Below are 23,677 nucleotides of genomic sequence, written 5' to 3' on the forward strand. Positions count from 1 at the left end.
TTTGAGTCTTTGTGAGAGAAAACCCAAGGCATCTTAAAATGGCTAGCTAGGGCCATTTTTCCAGCTTTCCAAAGCGCAGGAAGCAGTGTCAGATGTCTACTTCTGATCCGTGGTTCATCTCAGTGTTGTATGAAGCTGGCTTTCCCTGACACCGACATAGCTCTGTGTCCCATGAAGGCACTGCTGGTTGCACAAACACTCAAGTGTGCAGGCATTCCAACAGCACAGGACATAAGCTACCCTCTTGGCATTTTCCAGGATAAAAGATGCTTTTTGATTTATGATTGTGGTTCCTCTTGAATCAGGGTTTCATGTGTTTCTGACACTCCCCTAATGTTTGGGTTTCTCTAGTACCAAAAAAAGCATCCAGTTACATAGCTAACTCAGTGTTGGACACAACCATATAATTCCAGAAATACCGATTGAGTATATATGATATGCCAGGTATCATGCTTGGCAATGAGGTTACAACCAGAAACTGCCTAACTTCAAGGAACTTAGCCATACACAATGCTTCCCAAAATACCAATTTGCAAACAAATTTTAGGCCTGGTTGGAAAAGAATCACTTGTGAGATGCATTTTAAAATACAGATTCCTGGGCCCCATCTCCAGAGATAGGGATTCAATATGTCTGGGGTGAGGATTAGGAATCCATACCTTTAATGAGCTTCCCAGGTGGTTCTGATGGCAGCCAGGTTTGGGAACCACCTGGGATAAAACGTTTTACTTTCCAAGTCTACTAGTAACATATTGACACAGTTAAGTAAATGTAATTTTTTCTATCCATAGTTTGGTTACGACAGTTGCTTTATATCAAGCAAACACAATACTAGGAAGATTGATGAAATTTTTATGAAACTGCTAGAATTTACTGGTATTTTGCTATCATGTCTCTATAGGCTAAATCAAAATTTTCCTTAGCCCTTTTCTTAAAATGACTGCCCCTCCCACCCCAGAAAGCTTCTCACCAATCTCCTCCACTTGCATCTAGAGCCCCCTCCCCTCTTCTACTCCAGCTATGCTGCATTTTTGTTTCCAAAGAATAATTATATCTCAAGGAATATGTGTGTAAAATGTCTACGAGACTCAAGTTCTGGTCATTCAGCATTTTTGGTAGAATGATTATGTCTCCCAGCTCTTTTACACTATTTTTTGTTTGTTCTCACTTTCTTACAGGACTGGGAATGGAGAATATTGGTGGAATCTTTGTGGTTCTTATTTGTGGCTTAATCGTGGCCATTTTTATGGCTATGCTGGAGTTTTTATGGACTCTCCGACACTCAGAAGCGACTGAGGTAAACCTTCTAAGGGGTATGACCTATATTATTGGCAAGCAGGGCCAAGTTCACAGGATCACACAGGGACAAAGGTCATTTCAGACAGAACTTGTGAAATCCCACAGGAGGGTGGGGCGCCCATGGGACAGCACAGGGGAAAGAATCCTAGTTCCAGGGCAGGAGCTCAGGAGGGTGGGGCGCCCATGGGACAGCACAGGGGAAAGAATCCCAGTTCCAGGGCAGGAGCTCCGGGTTCAGACTTCATCCCTTACTAATTCTGCAGCCACAGAAAGGGCACGTAACCTCTCTGGGCTTCAGATTCTTCTTTGAAACAGCCCAGTAAATAAATCTGTGAAAAATGTTTTATGAACAACGAAGACTTACACAACTATGATTTAAGATGTAGTGTCATAAGGAAAAACAGGTGAAAGTACCAGGTTACTAATGGAAACGATGGCTTTGGCTCTTCCATCTTAAGTATGTTTTTGCCTTGCAGGTAAAGCTGTTTAGAGATATCCCAATTCACGAGAGCTCAGAATGACATCTTCCTTCTCAGGGATTTTGAATAAGTTTAATTCCCAAACCTGTGGCTTAGAAACTGGGTTAATATAAACTTCACACAGATGGAAGAGTCTGAGAGAAGGAAGACGACTTTATCCCATTCTACCTCCATTCCAGGGCACAAATCATTACACGCTACTTGCACTGTTTGGTTTTTAAAGTATATTGGCCTCTATCTCAATCTCCCAACTCCTGATCGTCCTAAAATCTCCTTCCGTAATTGACAGCTACTAACAGTAGATAACAGTACAGAAGAGTACAGACCCCCTATAAACCTATGCGGTCCAGCCTCATGTAGGGCCTCCATTCGACACTGCTGACCAGTCTTTTCCTTTTCTGTGCTCAGCTTCTTTCCCACTTCCCAGTAGGACTTCCAAGCCATCACCCACTCCTCACATCCCTTTGCTCCTCCATGACTAATTTTACCTCCTGCCTCACCCAGAACTCAGGAGTGACCAGCCCCAAATTAAAACACCCACCTAAAAAGTTACCCACAGCTGGAGCCACCCCCAGGACTGCTGCAGATGTTCTGGTCATCCCTCCATCTCTGCCTTGTTCCCACCTTTCCTCAACTCCTCTAGGATTATCCTTTTTCTCCCCTTTATTTATTTACTTTTTTGCCTGCTCTCTCCCCCAAGTCCAAAACTATGCTCATGTTTATTCCATATTTCCAAATAATAGCCATGTTGCTGTTGCCCTACCCCTCTCCTCTTGCAAACGCAGGTGATCGACTGCCTCTCTCTCCATGTCCTCACCTCCCATTCGGGCCTCACGCCACAGCAGCTGGCTCCTCCCCACCCCTTCCCTGAAAGGTCATGGCTGAGAGGTCTGACCCCTCCCCATGAACAAAACCAAAAGAGAACCCACTGGGCCTTATTGGACCTCAGTGTGGCCCTTGATGAAGTGGATCGCTCCTTCCAGAACTCTCTCCTCCCTTGCCTTGCCTGCTCCACGCTCTCTTGGTTTCCCTCCTCCTTCCCTCTCCAGCGTTACTGGCTTTCTCCTTCTGTCCATCCCTTAAATGGCGGTGCTCTTACCTCTTCCTAAGACCTCGTTCAGGCGTTCCTGTCCCTGTGAAACCTTCCACAGTTCTCCTGCCTTCTTCCCCGGACCAGAAAGTTGCTCATTCCTCCTCCTTTCCACCACCCCTGTAACCAGCACATAGAGCACTTTCACACTCTGTGGCAATTATTTTCGTATCAGCCTGGCTACTAGACACTGCACTGCCTGAAAGTAAGGACTGAGTCCTTTGTGTCTGTATCTCCACTGCAAAGCACAGTGTTTGATACTTAGTTGACAGTCAATAAATATCAATATATGTCTTTATGTTCTTGTCACATATAATAGATTAGGCAGGTGGTGGTGTTTTTGTTGTAATTATTATTAGAAGCACAGAGAAGTTAAGTGACTTGACTACAGTTTCTGCTATTCATTAACAACCTTGGGTCTAGAATCCAGGTCTCAAGTCCTAACTCAGGCCGTGTTCCATTAGGGGGTTCTACTTCTCTGTAGCTGCTTCAGGTAGAGGATCTGTGCACGCTGGGTTATTCTCCCAAGAGCTCGCCAGTGGTCTGGATGTACCTTGAAAAATTTAGTGAGGAGTTCAAGCTCTCCCAACATCTAGAAAGAAGAGTAAAGGCTAAATCAACTATTTGACTATGGTAGAACAACTGTCCTGTTGATAGAACGGGAAGACTGGAAGAAAGAACATGAGAGAACAGAAAGCTTCCTCTCCCCTCCTAATGGGAGAAAGTGTCCTTTCCAGCACAGAGTAGAGAAGAAAGCAGAGCATGCATGTGCTCTGCAGTATGTAGCTTTAGGTTCAAATTCTGGGTCAGCTATTTGTTAGTCGAGTAATTTCTGGCAAGGTATCTAACTTCTCTGAGCCTCCATTTCCACATCTGTGAAATGGATATAACAGTAGTAGTCATGGTACAGGTTCAAGATTCTTCCTCCACAATTCTGAAACCTCAAAAGCTCAGAAAGTTCCAAGCTTTTTGTAAGTTGGATGCCAATGCTTTTGGTGACAAACCTTGACTTGGACTTGTATGAGGCTAATGTTTATGGTCTTTATCTCACTTGGTGTGAACGTATATTCATTTTGCTACAGAAATATTAATGTGTTTGAATATAGGGTCTTCCCCAGAGCCCACTGGAAGTGATACATAATATATTTTATGTGCATTGTATTACCTTGTCAAAATTCAAAATATTTTGAAACACAGCTGGACCCAAGAGTTTCTTATCAGGAGATGGCAGAGCTGCAGGAGTAGATTGCCTTGTTTTTGTTATTATAGTTATTGTTAGAACGCAGCCTCTCCAGCCATGACCAGCTGATTAAAAGAAATGAGACTCTTTGGCCTGAGAACAGAATGTTCATGGAGACATGGTTGTTTTTTCACACGCTTGAAAGACTGACATGCGGTAAAGGGATTATTTATTTAGTCGGCTTCAAGGTCCAAATTTAACTGGGATGGATGGATGAAAAGTTCAGGGAGAGGCATTAAGTCAGTAGAAGGAAGCAGCGTTTAAGGGTAATGTGCAAAAATGGTAGGGGCGCCTTCCCAACATGGTGAGATCAGTGTCTTTGAAGCTGTTCAAAGACGAGACGACCAGCTGGCCGGATGGTATGGAGGATGTTTGGATATTAAGTAGCGGGTGGAAGTGAGGTGGATTGAAAGGCCTTCAAACGTATAAGATGGTAGAATTGTGAAACACTGCACCGTAGTCGCGCGCCCGAACGAGCCCGCAGGGGACCCTCGGGGGCTGGTCCTGAGAGGTCGGGCTGTGACCTCCTCGTGTCCTCCAGGTGTCCGTCTGCCAGGAGATGGTGAGCGAGCTACGCAGCATCGTCCTGTGTCAGGACAGTGTCCGCCGGCGGCGCGCCGGGCTCCCGCCGCCGCGGCCCCCCATCCCCGAGGAGCAGCGCCGGCCCCGGGGCACCGTGACCCTCAGCAACGGCAAGCTGTGCGGGGCCGGGGAGCCCGACCAGCTGGCGCAGAGACTGGCCCAGGAGGCCGCCCTGGTGGCCCGCGGCTGCACGCACATACGCGTGTGCCCCGAGTGCCGCCGCTTCCAGGGCCTGCGGCCGCGGCCGTCGCCGGCGCGCAGCGAGGAGAGCCTGGCGTGGGAGAAGACCACCAACAGCAGCGAGCCCGAGTAGCCCCGCCGCCCGCCGAGGATGCTCGGCTCCCCGGCCCGCTGCGGAGGCGGGATTCGCTGAGCCCGCGCTGCTGCCCGCGGGGCCCCCGGACTTGTACAGCGTCCACCCTTCTCTCCAGATTTTGGATCCAGTAACTTTACAAAGCGATCAAAGAGCCTGACGCCCCAGCCGGAGTCGGCGCCCTGGTCCGGGGAGCTGGGGCCACCCAGAGACGTTGAGCCCGAGTGGCAGGGGACGCTCTCCCACCTGGCCACAAGCCCCCTCTTCCCGCAGTGGGCCTTTCCCTCCCAACAAAACTAAAGAGTCGGGGTGGGAGGGGTCCCTGCCCAGAACTTCCGATGAATTGGTGGCATCATCAGTGGAATTTCCCCCTAGGAAGGGGCCATTGTACCCTGGGTCTAGTTCTTACAGGGAAAAAAAAAAAAATTAAACTCAACAGGGAAGTTTTTCTTTTCTGGATTTGTATATTTTTGTTAATGTTCTTCTCTTTTGTTTTCTCTGTTTCTCTCCTTCCCTCCTTTTCTTCTTTGTTGTCTCAGTTCTATTCCTTTGTTTCGTTTTCTTGGAGGGGGAGGCTGGGTTAGGGAATTGAAGTCACAATAATCCCTGTTACCATTTTCCTAAATTTTAGGATATGAAGCGGCCAGTGCCTCAGACTCCAGGCGCTGAACTCTCCTTTCTGTGTGGTGACTGGGGCCACAGGGCATGTAGGAGAAGGTGAATTGGGTGGAGAATCTCAAAGAAAGGTCCAGTAATTTCTTAAATGCCAAAACCCAATTAACTCATAGTTTACTGAGAGACTTTGAAATGCCTGGGATTTCAGAGGTTAATTTGTCCTTTCTTTCTCTCTCTTTTCGACTTTCACTACGATTGGGTTTGATTTGGTCTTTGGTGAACGTGATCTCTGAAGAAGAGAGATAGCAGAGGAGAGTAGAAGGCACAAAGTATCCCAGGGCCTTGTTTAAGGAGCAGAGAGGGTAAATACAAATTTCCCCAACCTTGGCCTTGGCTTCAGCAGGAACGTGCTGTCTTCAGGTGGGGAAGGATGGGGCCGCCCTGCTGGTCTGGTGCATACTTTGTCAACTGCACCTCTTTTTAATCAAACTCAGTAGCTGCCTATGAAGCCAGACCCCCAAGGCTATCATGGATTGGGTGATTTCTTGCTACTAGATGTGAGACCTTGGTGCAAATGTGTGTGTGTGTGTGTGTGTGTGTGTGTGTGTGTGTTTATTATATGGGAAGATCTTAAGTAATCAAGAATTTGCCAGGTTCCTGGGAGAGAGGTAGGGTCTTGTAGTCAGTACACAGGCCTGGGAACTAGGAACTCTTGAGTCCTCACCTAAACATGGGCAGTAGCCCCCCTTGTATGACTTTACATGAAGCATCTCACTTCTCTTTCATCTACACAATCGGAGTTACTGATGCTTTCCAGGCTGTCAGATGCCTGCTAAGTACTTCTGTACTTGTGAGATGTTTGCAGTGTCCCGAGCACTCATCCGACGGGAGGCGTGAAGCTTCTCAGCAGCTGCTTGACCTTTGCTTGGCTTCGCCAGTTGGGAGTTTCACACAGAGAGTTTTCATTTTCCGATTGAAAACAAATTCTATGCAATTTCTGTTTGTCAACTTAGAAAATTCGGAGGGAGAGAGAACTAAACAGCCACTACAGCCATCTCCCCCGCTGTCACCACCTTGAATCAAATTGTCCTCACATTGTTTCTGTTCTGAACGTACTAAAATAAAGACACCTTTGCAAGACAACGAGCTTAATTCCATGTTTTTGCCGTCGACATTAGGTCGACATCTTCTTTGTGCCAGGACTATTAGTTAGAACTGCCATCCTGGGGGTACCCTGATGGTTCCTATAAAGGATGCCAGTTTTGTCCTAGGCTGACCTCTTCTCTCTCATAAATTTGAATCTTTTTTCCTCTTAAACCATCAAATGTCGGCAAGCTCTGCAGGACATGAGTCTTTTTTGAAACCTTGCTTAGAGCCTCCTGGAGAAACGTGGATTTGGTGGGAAGGGCACCTGAAGGCAGATGGACCGCAGACGGCAATGGTGCCATGCTGTCCCGACCCACAGCTCCATTCCTTGCTTCTGACAGTGTGGTCCCTACTGTCAGATCGCATGTGGGGCAGGAAGGGTTGTTTTTTTTAAAAACAAAAACAAAAAAAAAACCTCGTTTTTATGAGCAGGATATCTTGATCAACAGCAAACTTTTGTAAAATGGATTGGTGAAATAAATGTCCCCATGAATCATTTATAAAGTCTGTTTCTTTCACGGAATAAAGATAAGACTGACAGCGCTAGGCAGTTTCTATTAGCTGCTGGGACCACTGCTGCACCTCACTCAAGCTGGTGAGTGAATCTGCAACCAGCTAGTTCTCTTCCTTGGTTTGTCTCCACTTTTTATCTGTTGGTTGTCAGCTTTCTTTTCCATTCTGTATTTTCTATCTGATTCTGTATACTGTATAAAGCCGTTTTTTCTTGTCTGTTTATCTTTCTTCGACTGCAATATTTACAATAAAACAGAAACAAACCCTGAAATGTTAGTGATGGATGAAAGCTGTTTGGGTTTGGAAAGAACGGTCTGGTGTGTCTAAAATCCAGGTACTCTGAAAGCAAATAAAAGTAGAAATCCACATTTTGTCTTCCCCTCCACCTGCCCTTCTCTCACTCCCTTTCCATTCCCTATCCTCTTCCGCTCTTTGTTCAGACCCCAGAAAAATCTAGGTGGCTTCTTTCAATTTGTAGTCCTGGAGGCAGAGCCAATCCCCCGCCCCTCCCCAAACGGATACACATGTTAATGAAGTTCAGGATTCATAGGGTTTTGTCTTCCTAAATGCACTTTCACAGAATAGTCATCTATTGATGCCTAGGGTAACTCTAGTCAGATATCACCCCAGATTCCACTGGGAGCTTGAAGATTACATCAATTAAAATATAATACTTTGCTTTATTTCTTTTAATTGCCTTGCAGGGCCCCAATCGTCACCAGATCTCTACCTCAGAACCCAGGTGGGGTGTAAGTTGAGCACGTAGATGGCCGAAAATCTTTTGGCTTCCTCTAATCCAAAGCTTATATGAGAATATTCATCCTGGGAACTTGCCAACCGGCCCTCTTATTGGTTAGGTGAGACCAAAATATCATGATAACCAATCCACCTGGGACCACTCTGTGAAAGTTTATTAGTTTGGAATTCCAAGGAGTTTAATTTTCTTTTGGAATCCAAGGGGGACTTCCCCATGGTGTAGGAGTCAAATACACGAGGCCAGAAAGGGCCGGGGCATTTCAGACACAGCAGGTTGGTGGTTTGAGTGGAGCTTGAGAGAACCATTTGTAGCCCTCCCGCCAAGGGGGTGTGTGCAGCAGTAAAGCAGTCTGGACACGATAAGGGAGATTTGATTCCCTGACTGGTAGACAGCTCTCTTGGGGTAATAACAAAGAGACCTGTTGGGAAAATTCAGAGAAGGAATCCTTTCATAAAGATTTCACTTAAAGCTAGTGCTTCCTATGGGGCCTCTCAAAGAGAAAAGTAAGCTTTTAGTTGCCTTGAGTTATTCCAGTGCCTTTCTGTGGTGGGTCCCTGTCCCCCACAGGCAAATCCCTCACCATTAGCCCAACGGAGTGTCCTCAGTGGCTGACAACCTGGGAAACCTACCGTATGACTCAAAGATTGGTGACGACGTGACTTCAGAAACCTCTTCTCACAGAAAAAATATAGACTCACTCTATCTATCATCTATCTATCTACCTACCTACCTATCTATAATCTCTCACAACTGGTGTGGCTTGCAAAGGAAAAAGTCGCCAAGTTTTAGAACTGAAGAGGTCAACAACCCCGTTATAATTTAAGGGCAACTGGGCAAGAGAAGTTCTGTCACTATTAACAGAACGTTATCATTCAAATTTTGTTAATTTCATACCAATTTCCAAATCTGAAGAATGAATGAAAACAATACGAATATTGCCATTAAACAAATGGTAGAAATAACACTGAGATCAAGAAAGAAAAAAGTATACAAAGGGAATAAAGTGAAAAACAACCTCTGATCAGAAAAGGCAGAAAATTTGAGGGCCAAAGAAGGGGCATAAAGAAATTGAGTATACAATCTCCCCATACATTAAGTAAGAGCATGCATCTAAATATTTCACTGCTCAGACTGAACGAAGCATGTCAGAGAACCAGTGCGTTGTGACTGTGTTGTGTCTGGGGAATTGACCCTGTTTACAAAGGTTAGAATATGCAGAGTCTATATTATAGAGGATGGAGGTCAGACCCATAAATACAATGATCCTCCTGCTGGAAAATTAGCTAAAGAATCCTGCCCACTCCTCAGTAACCCTTGCGCGCAATCCAATGTTCTCTCCTGACTATGGCAGAGAAGTCAGAGGGGAACAGGGACCAAGGGACCTCTCACCCTGTCGGGACTTTTTCATACATTGGTGAGTGACCTTGAGAGGTACTTCTTTAGTACACAGCCCCACATTAGATTCTGTGGGATATAATGAAGCAGTGGAAGAAACTATCTGTCCTCTGTCTGGGGAGACAAAACTTACCTGTAAGAAACAATGAAAGTAAAGCACAAAACATCCAAGTGCTGGAGTGTGTGATTTGGAATACAAACCATATAGACATTCAGAGAGGCTAAAGATTCCAGGTAGTTGAGATTGGCTTAGGGGAAGAAGCAGGACTGTTTGTGTCTTGGGTTTGTTAAAAAAAATTTTTTTTGACATCTAGAAAAATAAGATTTCCCTTCATCTCCCTGGAAATGAAATATGGTTAATTCATGCTGATGAATTCAGTGCCCTTCTGATAAGAGACAGCTTGTTGTTGCTGTTGTTTTGTTTCACCCACAGCGTTCCTTTTTGCAGGATTCCAGCTCGCCTGTTATGCTTCTTCCTGTTTGCTGCCAATACTGTTTAGAGATTTTCACCACTGACTCATTCCTGGGCTTCTTTAAGTTGTATCAGTGGGATTAGCTGTAGAGACGAACAGCCTAGTCCTACAGAATACAGAAAGACTAACTGAGAAATAATCAATGAAATGATCTGAAGTGGATTATGAGCTCTTTAAAAAAAAAAAAGATCAAATACTTTTTAAATTGGGGGTAAGGAGGGTGAATACAGAACTGAAGGTGTGGAACCAACGTGAAAAATTAATGCAGAACCAAACCCCCAAATTTCTGATGTACAGGAACATTCAGAATGATTTTGCTTTTCGGTCCATTAAACCATCCAGTTATCTGAAGCACATGGAGTCCGCCTGGAAAATTATTCTACTTGGATAGTTCTGATTAGATTCTTAGTATCTTTTTCATTAAAAATAACAGAATGTAACTTCCATTTCTACATCATCTGTAATCCTGTAGCACCAAGTGGGCATAGAAAAGCATACTAAATCACCAAAACCTGGTGACATGTGATGGTCAAAGGAGAGGTAAACAGCACAGGACAGCATTACTGGAGACAGTATATACCCACACACTCAAATGTGGTAACGGGACTTAAAAACTAGCTTAAAGAGGATCCAATGAAAAAATACTTCTGTACAGAGAGACTTGAATTTATTTCTCTGTGCTGCTTTTGCTCCCCTTTATATAAGCTAAGCTGGCATGTGTGTGTGTGTGTGTGTGTGAGTTTAGCATAGACCTGCAGATTCCCATCAAGGCTCCTTATGTCCATTTCAAAAGAGAGAAGACACTTTCCATGATCACTTCAGCCTGTGTCCGTGCTTCTAGATAACATTGCTGGGTTTAGTCTTCTGGCTTTTAGTGGATTAGTTCTCACTGAGCGGTCTTGGATGTAATTTGTTTCTAAGCCAACTTATATGTAGATGCATGAAGTAAAAGGTGTTTTTTCCCCATTCCCAGTTGAATGATAAGAAGCTTGAGCTGACTTCTTAAAACCTCTTCCCCTTCACCCCCATCAGCTGCAAAACAGAGTTCCTCTAGCATGAATACGTGACCAGGTAAGACATTCTGCCGATAGTGTAGCAGAACACAGTCAGTGAGAACAAGAGCCATGCAGGTTGACAATCCTCTGTACTCAACACTTATCAATAGCCTTGCCCATTGTAGGCAGAAAATAATTTTCAGAAAGGTCAGACAATGAAATTGTTAAAATGAAAGTGGTTAGGCTGGCCAATGAGGTACAGAATTCAGAAACTACATCTTTATTCAGCTAGCCTATTTTTTGTTGCAAATAAAACAACAGATTTGCTGAGCCTGCCATTATTTCCAGAGGATGTAAGGCCCTCCCTGAGTCAGCCCTTGCTGATCTTTCAACCTTCTCCTGACACTTCTCCCACCTACGTTCCATCCCACCCTGCAGTCAAACCGTACCGCTTCCTATTCTGCATTTATCCTGTGTGTCCCATGCTTTTCTTCTCCTCTGCCTATGCTTTGGCAGTTCCCAGCTCCTGGAATGCTCTTCCCATTCAACTCTCCATTGACAAAGTCTACCCTTCTATATATATTTTTTAAAATTTTATTGAAGAATAGTTGATTTACAATGTTGTGTTAATTTCTTCTGCACAGCAAAGTGACTCAGTTATATATATATATATATATATACATACACACACACACACACACACACACACACACATATATATATATATATATATATATTCTTTTTCATATTCTTTTCCATTATGGTTTGTCACAGGATATTGAATATAGTTCCCTGTGCCATACAGTTGTTTATCCATCCTATGTATAATAGTTTGCCTCTGCTAATCCCAAACTCCCAATCCTTCCCTCCCACATCTCCCCTCCCCCTTGGCAACCACAAGTCTGTTCTCTATGTCTGTGAGTCTGTTTTTTTTTTTCATAGATATACTGATTTGTATTGTATTTTAGATTTCACATATAAGTGATATCATATGGTGTTTGTCTTTCTCTTTCCAACTAGTTTGCTTAGTATGATAATCTCTTAGTCCATCCATGTTGCTGCAAATGAAAGCCTATGCATATTTAAGGTCCAGCTCAAATGTCATCTCCCCATGATGTCTTCACGATCCCCATCCCAAGGCAGTAATAACCTCTCCCTGTCCTGAACATTCCCAACCTTTCTCTCTGTCCCTTATCACCTCCTACATTGAATCGTATGTGTTTACTCTCATCTACCAGTGTAAGGCCCTGTAAGTGCAGAGAAAATGCCCTTTCCATCTTTTATTTGTTCACAGCGCATAGGGTTCTTTGCACATATTTGGTTCCCATGAATGAATGAGGCAAATTCAACTGAGAGCAAATGTACATAAAAATGTTGCATGTTTGAAACTGAGTGGCAGAAATATGCTAATACATCTCCGATTTAAAGCAACCGTGCATAGAACAACTTAATAATTTATGCCAGGCAAAAATATTACTTCATTTATTTTGCTGGGCACCAACCTGGTGGGGACAGCAGGTTGATAATATTCATAAGCTGGTGGAGAGTTGGTTCCAATCGGTAGGTACAAGGGAACGTTTTCTTCCAGCTGTCTACATGCCTTCTATACAGGTTATAAAGGTTATAAGAATTCAGCCTCCTGACTCCCATGCCAGCTTTGGAAAAAATCAATCAGCCTTCTCCCTTCTCTCCTCATTATCCTCAAAAAGTGATTTCTGGTCCAAAAGAAAATTACCAAAACTTGGTTCATGGGCTATCCATTTCAGTATAAGTCCGTCAAGGTGGTACTTGCTCGGAAAAAATATGATCATCTTTACCAAAATAATCAAAATCAGTTTCTTCCTTACTCACCAGGAAAACCGAAAGAAATTCCCCTTGGTGATTTGCTTTTAAAATGTGAAAACATCGTAATGGTTGAAAAGTTAACAAATTATAGCTCTAGCATGTAGACTGATTACCATTCCGGAAGTCTGGCCAGTTTTGATGAGTTGAAGAAAATGCTGCTATTTTCCTAAGTGTTAGTGTTTAGATCAAAGAAGAAGGAAAGGAGCAGAGGGAAAGAACCAGCTTTTCTCCAATATCGGCTACATACCAAACACACTACAAACATTTGTTTATTTAATCCTCGTGATAGCCCTCTGAATTAAATATTACTATTTTCAGGAGAGAAAATGAATGCTTCTGGAAGTTAAATAACATGTCCAAATTTCCACAGCTAGTAAAAGACAAAACCTCATAATGAAAGGCAAATATTCAAACCCAGTCCTGTCTGTGTCCTTTACCAGGGTATCTTCCATTGCATCCCAATCCATCTGGGGGATTTTCCTCCAGAAAGAATAGAACACAGGCAGGGTTCTGCATATGCTTGATTTTTATTAGCTAGGATTCTTGCTTTTTTGTTGTTGAAGCAAACAAATCACTTTATTTCTATAACTTTGTTCACTCCTAATGTTTTGCATTACTTTTTGAAACAACCTGCTTCCACAAATGCTGAGAAATCACCAGAGATGCTAATATATTACTTTAGAGATGGAATTTTACTGGAAGAAGAGTTTTTATTAAGTTCTCCGACGATGTTTCTCATTATTAACAGCAATGACGGTTGATGGTTTTATTACAGCACACCTCAATGAACCAGAATGGTCATTTAGTGATGTAAACATCCAGCTGCTCTGTTTTTGATTCCAGAGAGAGAGAGTCCTGTTCAGTGATCAGAGATAACAATGTAAATGAGGAAAATTATACATAAAGCCCCGTAGATCTAGAAGCTTACCGCCTAGACTTGTAAATCTGGAAGGATCCTCCAGTAGCTGTTTTCTCCATTTTAGTTCATTCCCTACCATTACGATGACACCCAAGCCATTGTGAGCAAAGAGGTAATTCTAACCATTCAAACCAATAAAACTTTATTAAGTGCTATGTTTGCACTGGTGGAGAGGGGAGGAGATTTGTGGGTGCCACTGAAGGATATGAGGATGGATAATGTCATGTGGAAAAGGCAGTGGACTTTTTATCCTATGTAACCCCTAGAACTAATCGTGCATATTGCTGAGATACAGGATACAGATCAATGAAAGAAGAACTTTTAAACAAAACACTGAGTTCCCTATCACTGTGAGTATGCAAGTTGATGGTATCAGAAATACCTTAATAAATTAAGGATATCAGGGAGGATTCTTACATTTTGTGGTAAGTCAGATTAGATGATGTGCTATGATCCCTTATAGAAGAGTAAGATGATAATAATAGTAATATCTATATTCTATTGAGTACTTAATAATGGCCAGATAATACGCTCTGTGTTTTGTATATGCTATTTTTATATTCACAACAGGAAGATATTATTTTCCTCCTGTTACAGAAAAGGAAACCATTTATTTTACTTGGCCAGCAGCAATTTAGAAGTCAGTGGTGGAACTAGGATTTGAACACAGCGCCCTGCTCTAGAATCTTACTATTTTTAGCAAAGTCCTTTTCATTTCAACCTTGAGATCCTATGATTGTCAGCAGGGGGTCTGACTTCAAAGTGCCATCTAAAAGAGGAGACAAATGTACATAACTGTAATGCGGGGGTTGGGGGGATAATATAGAACACAAAACATTATTATCTTGTTGAAGAGATAGGAAACACATAGTTATAAAATAATAGGAGAGATTTATTTAATAATGAAAGGTATGATTACAAAAGACATAGTAAGGCATTATATAATCAACAAACTTTATATTCAGCAAGAATTTATTATTATATAGTCAAAAAAGTACTTTCAACGTGCATTTAGTGCACATTTCTGTCTAGATACTGAAGGATACAGAAACAAGTCATTTAAAACAGAAGGAACTCACTTTCTGAGCCACTCATTTGACCCTGAATCTTAATTTGATTTGGCAACACAGCTGTTATTGTTTTGCTACTTACTTCATACTTTAAGGTTTAGTGTTTTATGATTAATAAAGTAATACACGTACATTGTAGAAAATTTGGAAAATCCAAAAAGCAGAAGAATAAACCACCCCAAATGTCAATACCTAAAGACACTCATTATTAAATTTGTCTTCTAGTCGTTTTACTGTGTTTTTGAATCATTGTGATCTTACTGTACGCCATTGCATTATTACCTAACTTCATCTCCATATACACTGAGCTTATCCAACAAGATTCTGAACTAGTAGAAGGCAGAAATTAGGTACCACACTTTTCTGGAGTCCCTGGAGTACCTAAGAAGTAAGCCTTGCACCGTGCTCTCAGCGTAGTAGGTGCTAGAATAATGAGTAGATTAATTGCTGACTCATTTATCAATCAATAAATGAATGAACAAATAATATAAAGCAAGGTTCTTCAACCTAGAGGAATTTACAGTCTGTATTAAAAATCTAATTGCACAAAGCATTCTAACCTAAGCCAATATATGGTTAAATGCAAATTGAGTCATTGCAGGATACTTCTTAGAAAGAAGTGATAGGTGGTGACGAAAGATGGCCTGGGACATACCTGAAGGGCAGTAACTACGGTGGAAGAATCTGAGTTTATTCTTTTCTAACCATCCAAGAGGCCCCCAGTAGAAATGGGCTGGTCTATCTCCAGCCTGTTCCCTTTGTTCTCCTCAGTGCCAAGTGGCCTCTCCACCGACGGTCTCAGAGGACCCACTATATTCTTTACAAGCAAAAGAAACCAGAGCCCCTCTCTCTGCACAAGGGGAATTACCCAGCTAGCGTTTCCTCTCACTCTGGAATAAGGAGGGAATTCTAGGCTACATGGCCATGGGGTGGATACCTTTCTCGAGTGGTAAACTTACGAGGAAAGGGTTTTAAAACTTTTTAGAGTTCCTTCTTTCTTTTAAGTTGAAGTCTGCTCAAGTGGAAGTGCTGAAACAGTACTCTCTCCTGCCTGGTTATCTGATAATTGTGGTCTCAGGGCCCCCATTATACAACTTGTGCTGAAGTGTATTGGAGCTGGGTAACTTGCCTGGCTTCGCTGCGCAGCATGTGAGGGGGACACTCTGGGGACCTGGCAGCTTCTCAGGTGGCCTGAATTCAATGAACAGTTCGCAGCTAATCCATAGGGGCATAGAAATCAGGTGGATGTAAGTAGGGCTGGATTTGAAGGATTTTCACGTCATCGTATTGGAGAATTACCCTGGGTATAAAGAACTGTGTAATATCAAATGTGTAATTTGGCATGCTTCAGCTAAGGTTGTGACAGCTGGTCTGACAGGATGTCTGCCCCTTCCACAGCTCTTTTAATTCCAGATGAAATGAAAATTCCCTCCTTAGTAGTCATTAAGGCTCCAATTTTACTTCTCATTATTAAACCATGAAGTTGGCCAAAACATTTAAGTTAAGCAAAATGAAGAGATTTATGAGCAAATTGGAGTCTAGGTGAAAAATTGAAGCCTAATCTCCAAAGATTAAGAAAGGCACAATAACCACACTATTGAAAAAAAGCAAATCTCAGAGTAAACAGGAGGAAATGTTCTTTCTTATTTTTCCCAAAGAACTAACCCTTTAAAGTTGAGTTTTTGGATGATGCCTTCATGCTTGGTAATACCCACCTGATTTGAGAAATGTTGGAATAAGATTTAAATGGTATTTTAGTCTCCCTGTAGAACTAAAGAGGTGTGTCAGACTGATGGCCCCAAGCAGCTGACAGCCTCCTGTGGCGGCAAAACACTGTGAAGAGAACAACATGAATTATTTCAAATCCCCCTTGCCCTGAAGACAGAACCCTGCTGGGTGGCCAGCGTGGGGGTCAGAGATCACACTTGTTTGATCTTCGGTTTCTCCACTGAGATAGTCAGTAAGGAGCTGTTGTACCAAAGGGAAGGATGTTTCCAGCCAGCTGAGTGTCCCATGGGTAAGCACGGGGCTGAGACCCCATTCGAATTCCTTATCAGAGGCTGCCTCCTTCCTGGAGACTGCCACTGCAGGGACAACCTTGAAAGGTGACGAGAGAGATGAAAGGTTCCCTAGGCAGCCACCTAAGCCAGCCACCAACTATTGAAAGCATTTTAATTTAATACCAAAGAGTGTCACGGATAGTCGTAATCCTATCCATTGGTCCTAAACCTCCTCCAGCAGTGAGGAGAGGAAGTTACTTTAAGGGCAGTAAGGACAATGATTGTTCCCTGGGGACTTTGGGAGAAAAATCCATTCACTTCAAAATTGGACACCAGGGCTTCCCTGGTGGCGCAGTGGTTGAGTATCTGCCTGCCAATGCAGGGGACACGGGTTCGAGCCCTGGTCTGGGAAGATCCCACATGCCGCGGAGCAACTGGGCCCGTGAGCCACAACTACTGAGCCTGCGCGTCTGGAGCCTGTGCTCCGCGACAAGAGAGGCCGCGATAGTGAGAGGCCCGCGCACCGCGATGAAGAGTGGCCCCCGCTCGCCACAACTGGAGAAAGCCCTCGCACAGAAACGAAGACCCAACACAGCCATAAATAAATAAAAATTAAAAAAAAAAAAATTGGACACCAAGGCTTGCCCTGAAGGTAAGTGGTATGACCTGGACATTAGTGTTAATTACTGTGAGATTCCAACTGTCCCCAAAGACTGCATGTCCCCCATAAACCTGCTCTGATGCCTGAGATTGTCAATAGATGGTTTCTTTGGGTTCAGCAGGTATAACACTGAGCTAATCATTATAAGTCAGTTACACAATAGCAGAGACAAGGTCTGGGAGAGGTCAGCTTTTATGAAGGTTATAGAGGTTCCTGCCTCCAAGGATCCTGGGGTTTCCAAGGGGCACTGGGTCTGTGGGAAAGCTGGTCCCAGAGACAGAGGGGTGAGGATGGAGTGGGTCAGGGAAGGAAGGAAACTAATGTTTCTCTCGTTTCGATTGTGTCCCAGGTATGATACTAGGTGCTTTTACATAAATTACATTTAATCCTCGCAGCAACCCTCTCAGGTAGTCTTTTTCACTCTGATTTTAGGGCTGAAGAGTTGGAGACTCAGGGAGTTGAAGTAATTTGCCAAGTTCACAAACCTCTCCTAGCGTGGATGTGAACTTGAGCTTGCCAGCTTCAAAGATCATGCTCTCTCGGCAACATCACGCCGACTCCCTGGAAATTAAGGACTAGGAGGCTTGTTTCACAATTGGGTCAGCCAGGAGTCACCTGCCCCAGCAGCCTATGTGGGAAATTCTAAATGTAAAAAACCGCACAGTCTCCCTTAATAAAACCTTCCAAGATTAAAATGGAGGTAGAATCTCTTTGCGAGAACGGGAGAGTCTGGACCAGATCTCTGTCCCCTCAAGATTCACCTTCACCTTGGAATCTTATCACAAATCACTCTTGCTGCTACCTTTGTCTCTGGGGCCACTTTCGCTCTTTCACAAAAGGACTCACGTGGACATAGAACTCTTTCTTAATTCCCTGTAGCAGAGCTACAACAACGCTAAAAGGATGAAATAAGCATCCTCACAGGTGCCTTTGCAGTCACCTCCCTACTCAGCTTCCAGCCTGCGTCTGGGTGGCAGAGGCCGAATCCTCCACCCCACCCCCTCCCACTCCACTCTGCCCCACCTCAACCATTGGGAACATCTTAAAGTATGTCTAACGAAGTTCAGGCCACAGTCTAAAGTAAGCCTTCAAATTTCTAAGCAACTACTTGCCCCATGCAGATGAGCACCAATCTTGACTTATTTATTTGTAGCACCCAATTCATAACCCAATCTGAACAGAAAAAGGTAAAAAGGTAAGTAGCATAGAAAAAGGAGAAGACATATTTTAACAATTTGCCAAAATATGAATGCCAGTGACATTTTTATTTTAAATACAGCTGCTCAAAGCACTGGCCGCAACTGGTCTCCTTGACCACAGTCATTGAATACACTGAATAGATTCTCATGCATCGTCCACTACATTTAGAACAAGGCTATGTTTTCACAGAGCTACCAAGTCAGCTATTTTTCAAACACCTGAAGATCTTCAAAACAATAATAAAATACTATTTCATACCTATCAAGGAGACTAAATAAATAAATAAAAGTCTGATAATACCAAGGGCTGGTGAGGATTTTGGCTTAAAAGAAGTCTCATACCTGCACTGTTGGTCAGAGTGTAATCTGGAAAGAAAAACTGGCAATATCTAGTAAAGGTAAAGATAAGGGATACTCTATGAATCATCAATTCCAGATCTTGGCATATACTCTAGAAAAGTTCTTGCAAATGTTCACAAGTAGACATGAACAAGAATATACACTGCAGCAGTTTGTAACAGCAGAACAAACAGATTGTTTTAAAAAAAAAACGGGAAAAAATTTAAATGTCCACCAATAAGTGGACAGATTTTTTAAAGTTATGATTTAATTGGAAATGGAACAATTCACAGTTGTAAAGGTGAAAAAAACCACCTCTACATATGGATAACTCTTTACCATATAATATTGAGTGAAAACCCCCATATCTCAGGTGAACTATGCTGTCTTTCAAGTTTAATCACTGACCACAAAAACACTCACTCAGTCATTCTTTCAAAGCAATATTCTTAATTATATGGACATAGCCTCGGTTAGATATTTGAGGACACTGAACTATTGATCTAAGGCCAACAGGGATGCTTTTTCCTAAGGTCTCATGGTTTGAGTGCATCTGTAACATATGGAGGGCTGCTTGTAGCAGCACTAGCATTGCCTTGGTGTGTACTGACAAAACAAAACAGATGCAAGCAGGAAAACAAAACCAAAGAACAGCACCCTACCACAAATGCGTTAAAGGGTAGGTAACCTCGTTAAAGGAATGTAGATAAGTGGTTTTTAATGAGAATGTGTTAGTCAGTAGAAATCAAGACTGTCCAAGAACTCAGATTGCACTATTGCTACCAACAAAGTAAAAGGATTGAGAAGTGCTTTTCTCTCTCTCTCTACTACAATATTAAATCTACTCAAAAGATCAACAGAGTGATTTCTGTTTTCAAATCGTTTTTAGTCCTATGTGCCATCTGGAAAGAAGTCATACGAAATAGAAAGGGTTTACAAGAAATTGGTGGTGCTGGTTGGGGTGGGGGGTGTCCTAATTAACGGTAGAAATATAAAGGTGGTATGGGACGACAGAAAGTCAGAACTGGAGTCAGTACCCCTTATGAGCTGGTGGTGCTTTGGGCAATTCATCTAATGGTTATAATCGCCAATGTCTTTTTTGGTAAAATAAAATCTCTTGCAGTATTGGATTACAGAGGATTACAGAGATAACACATGTAAAGTGCATATAGACAGAGCTTAGTAAATAAGAAGAGCCCAAGAAATGGAAGAGATTCTGATGATGATGATGATGATGATGATGGCGACCCTTTCCCAGGCTGCTACTATGCACTGCCATTAGCTGCATCCTCTTTCTGGTGTTTATTATGCTGGTGGAAAGGCTTTTCAGACTTTTCAAGCTGATCAAAATCTAATTCAGTAAAGCATTTACTGGCAAAATCTAACTTCTTGCACGTTAGGTGATAACCAGCCAGTATATTTTATTAATTAAGGTTTTCTGGTTTCAATTTCTAGTTGCACATTGTTCATCAGCAGAGAGCTGATTATACAGACTATACTGGGCCCCTGAAGAATTATTCTTACAGAGTTACCCTTTGGTGAGATGCTATTAGCGGAGATGGAAGGTCTTTATGAGAAACAACCAATGAATGTCACTAACTCTATTGTAAAGAATGTTTTTGAGTCTTATGATCACTGCATCATACAGTGTCCATTTTACCAGGCCTCTAGGGATAGAGCCATATCTGATCTTGGTGCCAAAAACAGCTTAAAAAATCCCTTGGGTACTTGGTTTTATCCTTTCAATGCTGTGAACTGACAAGGTTACTTCCCTTTGTTGAATGAATATCTGGAAAGCTCAATTTGAGGCCCAACTGTAAACTGTATGTCATCACTGTGTGCATTTTATAAGACTCACTTTGGAGTCCTCTTTGTTCTTGCCCTTGTTTTTCTTCTTTCACCCTGCTTTTAGTTGGAAGAACATTCATGTATGTATGAATTACATATTCATATATAATTATATATAAGTATATATTAATATACATATATATATATATATATATATACTTACATCTATACAATACAGAGCTCATACTAATCTATAAAAGAAATTATGCCAAGTGTTGTCACTCTGGGTGGTCTAAGTACTGATTGGTTTAAGGTAGACTATTCTGACGTTTTGTTTCTCCCATGGAGACTTCATTGACACATGTTGAAATGCGGCTCTTAAAAAGGCAGTTAAGGGCTTCCCTGGTGGCACAGTGGTTGAGAATCTGCCTGCCAACGCAGGGGACACGGGTTCGAGCCCTGGTCTGGGAAGATCCCACATGCCACGGAGCAACTAGGCCCGTGAGCCATAACTACTGAGCCTGCGCGTCTGGAGCCTGTGCCCCGCAACAAGAGAGGCCACGATAGTGAGAGGCCCGCGAATCGTGATGAAGAGTGGCCCCCACTTGCTGCAACTAGAGAAAGCCCTCGCATAGAAACGAAGACCCAACACAGCAAAAAAAATAATAAAAATAAATAAATAAATAAATAAATAAATAAATAAATAAAAGTCAGGAGCTCTTAAAAAAAAAAAAAAGGCAGTTAAATTATTAACTCCCATCTAGATCCCAAATAAGTGTTTTCCCCAGTACATCATTTATAATATACTGTTGCACCTCAGGAGTTGAGGTATTAAAGTGCTGCTTGAGATATGCTGGGAAAACTCTGGAAAATAAAATGCTAAAAGAAAAACAGTTCGGGAAAGCAATTTGATGTTCCATTTTCCTGGTGGGATACTATCTGGGATGGGGTGATACTGTTTATGGGTAAGCAAAAATCTATTCCATATGCTGAAAGAAAGACAAAATCAGTGCCAATCTGAGACATTAGGCAGTAACACTCAGCCGATAATTTATGCAGCAGAGAGTCAAGGACACTTACTTTGCAATCATTGTCATCTTTATGCATGAAGGACCACCATTTCATTTTCTGCCTTCCTTTTGCTCTCTGGTGTGTCAGTTTTTTAAAAAATTGTATATATTAAGCCTTGCCATAGGTTCAAAGGTACATCTTAACTCACTCAAATCACTTGTCTTGTCTCTGACTGAGAAGCATGCTCATGATTCAGCATTATTACCAAAAGCGAGACGACGGGCCTCGATCGAACCACGCAGAGTCCCCTCTTTTAGGAAAAGCACATTGAGGCTTCTCTCCCCCAGGACTGTTTTGCTTCATAACTCCCTTGGTAATTCTGTCAAAATGTGCTTTTTTCAATTCTTTCTAGGCCAGATCCTGGTGAGGTGCTGTGGAGATGGGTGTAATTTCATGAGGGAAAAGCATTAATTTTTTTACCTGAAAGAAAGTTGAGGAAAGGTCCCTTCTCTCATGCCTTCATTTTCCTCGAAATGCTGAATTGCATTTCTTTCTTTTTAAATTGCAGAATTAATGAAGAGAAGGGAAGAGTGGTCTGGTGGAAGAAAAGTCCACGGACAAGTTTCTCGGGAACAGAATCAGCTGCCATAAAACACAGAACTCTCCATTCTTCCCTGACAAAGCTCAGCCACGTGGCGTGGGCCTCATTCCCTTCAGGACACATTGTCTTGATCAGGGGTGACAGCCAAATGGTTAAAATATAGGCTCTGGAGTAAGGCTCCTGGGTTGAAATTCCAACTCGACCACTTTTTCTTTTGTGATGCTCAACGAATTCCTGCACTTAATTTCACTAAGCCTCATTTTTCTCAACTATACAATGAAAATGATAATAAGAGTACCTACCTCATAGGACTGCTGTAGGATTAAGTGAGACAATTTTATGAAGCACTCAGTATAGTACCTGAATATTAAGCACCAAAAGATATTAGCCATTATTATTTATAGGATTAAAATCATTTTAAGTTTGGTAGATTCACAAACTCTTACTTATAAAAATTCTTTTTTAATGAGAAAATATTCTTCACGCTCCCACATAATAGGATCACAGTTAGACATTTAGTATTGAGTAATTAAGAATTAGTATTTTTTATTTTTTTATTTTTATTTTTTTAAAAATGGGGATCTAATGTGTGTTCTTTACAAAGTGAGGGAATGTAAATTATTTTTATTTTTTAAAATTAATTAATTAATTTATTTATTTATGGCTGTGTTGGGCCTTCGTTTCTATACGAGGGCTTTCTCTAATTGTGGCAAGCGGGGGCCACTCTTCATCGCGGTGCACAGGCCTCTCACTATCGCGGCCTCTCTTGTTGCGGAGCACAGGCTCCAGACGCGCAGGCTCAGTAGTTGTGGCTCACGGGCCCAGTTGCTCCGTGGCATGTGGGATCTTCCCAGACCAGGGCTCGAACCCGTGTCCCCTGCAGGCGGATTCTCAACCACTGAGCCACCAGGGAAGCCCCAAGAATTAGTATTTTTTAAATTGCAAATATTGACACATTTTTTAAAAGTAGCACATGTGTATTTGAGAACTGTTGTTTATTCAGGGTTTGGAGCACACAGGGATTTGCAGACCCCTGGTAAGTTATTCTCCAAGACCCACAGACTCTCAGTCTGTGGCTAAGGAAACCTTGTCTCCCTGTCATTGTCTGTTTTGGGGAACAGTAGTGTTCAGTGACATGTTATAAGGTATTTCAGGACAGAGGTCTCTGAGGCCAAACATGTTTGGAACATGCTGCATGAAATAAAGTTAAACTATTTTCTCTACTGCACAACTTTTTGGACCATTTATAATGGCAATAGTGCAGTGACTCTCCAAGAGGGTAATAGAGGATGCTGTTTTTCCCAGACATTTTTGACAAAGGTTGTGTGTGTGTGTGTGTGTGTGTCT

General features: G+C 42.4%; 1 protein-coding gene across 6 annotated transcripts in view; it reads left to right on the top strand.

Moving 5' to 3' along the window:
• Positions 1–23,677, top strand: part of GRIK4 (glutamate ionotropic receptor kainate type subunit 4) — a 456,420-nt gene extending 432,743 nt beyond the window's left edge. For all 6 annotated transcript variants that reach the window (XM_082339798.1, XM_082339799.1, XM_082339802.1 and 3 more), the window contains 2 exons: positions 1,179–1,297; positions 4,650–23,677. In XM_082339798.1, coding sequence (XP_082195924.1) covers positions 1,179–1,297; positions 4,650–5,003 — 473 coding nt within the window. In that variant the 3' untranslated portion in view covers positions 5,004–23,677. The remainder of the gene's footprint in view (positions 1–1,178; positions 1,298–4,649) is intronic.

The sequence above is a fragment of the Balaenoptera borealis genome (genome assembly GCF_965194805.1).
Source record: "Balaenoptera borealis genome assembly, chromosome: 11".
Taxonomy (NCBI): Eukaryota; Metazoa; Chordata; class Mammalia; order Artiodactyla; family Balaenopteridae; genus Balaenoptera; species Balaenoptera borealis.